Genomic DNA, 5477 nt, shown 5'->3' with positions numbered 1-5477 from the left:
TACACTTCTTTTAAGCCCAGTATCAGAACAAGGAGTGGAAATTAATATATTAATAATAAATTGCTTTTTTTCGATATATTGAAATTTTAGCGTTAAAATATACGCCTGTGAAATGTTCTGTCTCTTTTTCAAATAACCAGACGATGTCTTAATAAGTCACTTATATATGTTGTGAAACATGGTCTCTTACTTTGAGAGAAACCATAATTACAAACGTTTGGAAACAAGTGCTGAACTTCATGAATATTGTGGTGATCATTGCAATATTTCACACAACTACGATATTCCCGGGTTTCACATGTCCCCTAGTACTTTAGTGTTATAATTGTGAAATCAAGGAGACTGCGATGAGCTGGGCACGTAGTAGGGAGGAAGAGGCAAGGAATGCATATATAAATTTCGAAGGCATCCATTTGGACACCTGAAATGAAACAGAAAAATAATAAAAAGAACAATCTTAAGGAAAATGATTGTGAGGGTGAGAAATGGATGGAACTGTCCCAGAAGAGTGTCCAGTGCCAGAGCTGAATCTTCGACTCTGCTCCCACTGTGTTAGTTAGTTTCGAAAAATTGTTACAGATATCGGGTGCTTACAGGAAAAAAAAAAGATGGCACAATATACTGCGAGATAAGCGTGTAATACATATTGTGAGCAAACTGAATAAGGAAGTTTGTGCAAGTATTTATATTGCTTTACTTGCATCTGTCGTGCATTTTTTCGTGTCTGATTGTTTGGATTTATAATTATTATTTCTCCTTATCTGTACCTCCTTCGGTTGCTTTGTATCACGAATATGAATTGACAGCTGAAAACATTGTGTTAAAAGTTGTGTGCCAGTTGTTTAGCAATACTTCGTAGACTAATAGATATATCGTCTCCACAACTCTAAATATAAAAGTATAAATTGTTTTCAGGATCAATTTTAATAAGTAAATTACTAGTTAACGTACCCGTGTGTGTGTGTGTATGTACTATATGCGTGTGTATGTATGTATGTATGTACGCATGTTCTCTGCCACAGGCTTTCTTAAAAATGTACTGAAACAAGATTCTGATATGTTAGGTTTTTGGACTTTATCCATCGTCCTGGTTTTTAAGATAACAAATAAAAACACGACGTTTCGGAAACTGGATCTGTTTCCGTCCTCAGGTGAAGGAAAACACCTATTCAGTTGGGTCCGTTAGAAAGAGCTAGCCTCAATCACTGGTCCAATATTCACTGTGATCACCCTTAACATTGTTCTTTCAGACACCAAAAGCATGATGGCTTTCATTTCGCTGTAATAGATTGAAATTGTAAGATGGCCAGATATTATAATTGAACGTCCATTAGTAGAATTTCATTAATTTATAACAAAAAGACGTTTTCTTCCTGCGGCTAAACTGACGTATTTAAATACTGTCTATTTTTAAAACACATAGTACTATATCATTTTAACAGACCAATTAGTAGGATTAAGAGGAATTATACTGTAGATGTTCACAAGGGAGCAATTAATTATACGTCTATTATATCTTGACATACTCTCATTATGAGACATTATTTAAATATATTCTTTATCTCGCTTAGGCCTTATCATATGGAAGCCTAAAATTTACTTAGACACTCACAAAATGAATGACCGTTATATTAGCGAATTCCATTTGGTTAAGTTTCCTCAGGCATGAAACCAGAGCAGTATCATCAGCAATGGGACACTTGGTTCTGTGCCCGAAATCCCGAGCCGCATCTATAGGATTTGCAGCAGGCAGCGTATTCGGATTCAAAGCACTTCCGCTTTGCGATATGGCACGATGAAACAGACCTGCAACATAAGGAGGAATACGGACAACATGTAATTTATAATTATTGTAATATTTTACTTTTATACTTCTTTAATAATGACAAAATTTTAAAAATGTAGACTAATAAAATATTATATAACGATATGTTTACAATTCTAGACGACTCGTCTGTCTTTCTNTGTCTCCAAGCAAGTGCCGGGATTTCCCTCCATTAGGAAATGATTTCTTCCTTTCCAGTTATCATGCGATTTCTTTTATGGTGACGAAGGGATGGTATGTATAATTACAATGGTCTTGCTAATGTTGCAATAACTTGAGTATATCAACAGCCTTTTCTTTCTGCTCACAGGCATACAAATGTGGCAAGAAGAAGGAAGAGGAGCGGGATGTGCAGCGTCATGATTAAAAATAGAATTATCATCTTCTATGGCGCAACAGCCCGATTTCGGGCCTTGCCCTCCCTCATCAAGCCCCTCCATTCCTCTCTGTCTTGCACTGCTCGCTTCGAGTTCCTTACACCCATTCTCTTCTTCGCATCTTCTTCCACCACACCAATCCATCTAGTTCTTGGTTTCCCAGCGCGTCTCCTACCGCCCATTGTACTATATAATATTTTCTTTGGGATACGCTCCTTATCCATTCTCTGTACATGCCCAGACCATTGCAATCTTTTTAGCTTTATCGTCACTGAGATCTCTGGCTCCTTGTATAATTTGTATAAATCTGTATTATATCTTTTTCTCCATATCCCATTATCTTTTATTGGTCCATAAATTCGTCTTAGGATTTTCCTCTCGAAAGAACTGATGACTGATTCCTCTTTCTTGTTTAGCGTCCAACCCTCATATTCGTAATAAAGCACCGGTCTTATCATTGTTTTATATATTTTTGTTTTAATGGCTCGGTGCATATCCCTTGATCTAAAAACTGATAGTAACGAGAAATATGCATTATTTGCTAGTTTTACTCTTCTTGCTATTTCATGATTTTCCTCCCCATCTTTGTGGAATTTCGATCATATATATATATATATATATATGAAGTCTTCAACTATTTATATCCCGTCCCCTTCCAGTGCCTACTCGTATTTATATTACCAAACCTTCTATTCCACTTATAAATTTTCTGAACGTCTTATTTTTAGTATTACACCAGAAGTGGTCACGTGATCTTAACGCTGGAATTTTACCTTGAATCCGACCATGATTGCTTTCTTCCACGTCCTTCAAGATATTTCTGTCATTAAAATTTTTTTAATATATGCAGATGGTAAAGTGTTATTAAATAAACCAATAAAGAAGCAAACGGGAAGTAATGGAAATAGTTATAAACCTATTTATTTTTCTCGAACAACATAACGAATTGTTCTCACTGAATAGACAGATCTAATTAGAGTATTCGTAGGTTTGACAGATAACTAGCGACACTATTCATTTGGACTTACTTCTAAATTTTAAGGTTGCAAGGGAAAACGCTTTTACCGTCTACTACGATTAGGCACTAGGAGTGAGTGTTTTCTGTTAGACCTAAGAAACAGCGTGTAAGTATGTGGGATGTTCCTACAATTAAATTGTTGCTCTTTTCTGGCAGTGTCTAGAGATTTTCTTTCCTTCTCAGCGTTCAGACTGGCTCTCAGACACAACCTCCGTCTTCTACCTGACGTGTACCGACGGTTCCTTCCCGGGGAAGAGGCGCTGAGTGCGTGAAGCTCACCACTTACTCTCACCTAATTCCGAGGTTAAGAATGCGTGGGAGCTGTAACAACACCTCTTATATGCCCTCATCATATTATGCTTAATCAAGCACAGGGACAATGTTATCATTACCGTATCTAGTAAACGGAAATGGGATAGTGCAGTCGGTATAGCGACTGGCTATGGGCTAGACAACCGAGGGATCGGGGGTTAGAGTCTCTTCTCCATGTCGTCCAGACCGGCTCTGGGGTTCACCCAACCTCCTACCCACTGGGTAACGGGGGCTATTTCCCCGGGGGTAAAGCGGCAGGGCCGTGAAGCTGACTACTAACCTCCAGCTAGTGCTGAGGTCAAGGAAATTAGTTAAGCACAGGGACACCTTTACCTTTCTCATCTAGTAAACACAAACTTACGGAACACCTTACTCGTTCAACTGACATTTCCAACAATTCACTATTTTGTTAAAAATAAATTTGTGAAGCAGCGTTTTTAACCAAAACGAATCATGGAGTGCCCAACACATGTATCAATTTAATAAAACGCCTTCATCACAAGCCTTTGGAATTTCCAACGACAATGTTTTCAGAATATAGTTCAGTCTATTTTATGAATAGGAAACTAGATTCTTTATGATGAGTTATAGGGCAATCTGTTTTCTGAAGAGGGAACTAACTTATTTTGAATGATTCTATTTTCTGCACAATTCGCTCACCTTTACTTAAGGGTGACAAGAGGCGATACAGGATGCAGGCCCCACCTCCACCGTGACCATTTTTGTGACTTTGTTGGGGTTCCCTCCAAAAGCTCCGATGTTTTCCTGAACCCATCGAAGTGCCTGGACTTGGTCCTTAAGCCCGTAGTTGCAGGTGCCACAGAACTGCCTGTACTTAGGAAACGGGCGATGAAACTGATGTGGCGGGTAAAATAATAACTGAATGATAAAATAAATATGTAAAGATATATAAACAGGAAGCGATGAAGTCTTACTGAAAGGAAGCACAGAGTACAGGGGGAAAGATTTTCGAAAAAATTGTGTAACGGATTTTAAGAAAAGGCTAAATAAAATGAAGGATTTGAGAAGAGAAGGAAGAAGAGAGTAGGAGTACTGGCTTACCGTCAAGTCAGATATGAAACTCATGTGTATAATAGAGGAAAAATTACACGTGAAAGCGAAGCGTGAAAATATAAATCATACAAAAAAATTCGAAGGACATTTTATTAACGGATATAAATGTAAATATAAAATGTAATGTACATTATTAAAATGGCTCATTGCTTCTGACTGAGATAGTAGATAAATTAAAAAAAAATATTGTCACATACCAAGTGGACCAATTCCGTAGTTGAGTATGACCACGAGCATCTTTCTGTCCACCAAGTAGTCGGGGCCGTACAGGTAGCTCCCGTGACCTAGGTATCCATCATCCGGGATGAACACCAAGACTGAGAAGCTACTGCTGAGCTTGGGCTCTAACTGATAAATTTGGCAATATTAAGAAAACAGCGCATTAGAATATTACAATCTCGTGATATATCGAAAAATATAAACAAACTAAACATAAACAAATAGAATAAGCATGTACGAGTATAACATGAAAAGAAATGAGTACCAAGAATCTTTCTGTGGGTAAAGAAAGGTCGACGCGCATGACTGACAACCTCGCCGCCGTCTGTGAGCCGATTATCTAGAAAATGTGGGAGCCTCGACTTCTCACATTCGTATGGGCCTCCACGGCCTGTTACAGGGATAGCTTGAATGAATGAATGAATGTATAAGGGGTAGGCCTACTCGGCCCCTGCACCGCGACCTACAGTGGTCTATTGTGCCTCTCCTTTTGATTATCCCCTCAACAATCCCGCGCTTCTAATGTGACCGAAGTACTCGGAGAAAACCTGCCACAGCGCCACTTTGTCCACCACAAATCCTACTTAACCAGACCCCGGGATAGAACACGGGCCGCCGCGGTGGGAATCCAGCGACTAACCGAACTTAATTA

At 38.6% G+C, this 5477-nt stretch overlaps 1 protein-coding gene across 6 annotated transcripts in view; it reads right to left on the bottom strand.

Annotated features, from left to right (window-relative positions):
* Positions 1-4951, bottom strand: part of LOC111874790 (zinc finger protein 845) — a 36661-nt gene extending 31710 nt beyond the window's left edge. For 2 of the 6 annotated variants that reach the window (XM_023870596.2, XM_033755641.1), the window contains exons 1-3: positions 4804-4951; positions 4193-4361; positions 1613-1806 (exon numbers count right to left, since the gene is read on the bottom strand). In XM_023870596.2, coding sequence (XP_023726364.1) covers positions 1613-1806; positions 4193-4307 — 309 coding nt within the window. In that variant the 5' untranslated portion in view covers positions 4308-4361; positions 4804-4951. Of the gene's footprint in view, positions 1-1612; positions 1807-4192; positions 4412-4803 lie in introns of all 6 variants that reach the window. The other 4 variants (XM_033755645.1, XM_023870600.2, XM_033755638.1 and 1 more) reach the window with 3 other exon arrangements.
* Between the last annotated feature and the right edge of the window lie 526 nt (positions 4952-5477).

The sequence above is a fragment of the Cryptotermes secundus genome, unplaced genomic scaffold (assembly GCF_002891405.2).
Source record: "Cryptotermes secundus unplaced genomic scaffold, Csec_1.0 scaffold212, whole genome shotgun sequence".
In the NCBI taxonomy this organism is placed as follows: Eukaryota; Metazoa; Arthropoda; class Insecta; order Blattodea; family Kalotermitidae; genus Cryptotermes; species Cryptotermes secundus.
The sequence above is the reverse complement of the archived record's forward strand: the minus strand, read 5'-3'. Positions and strand labels throughout refer to the sequence as shown.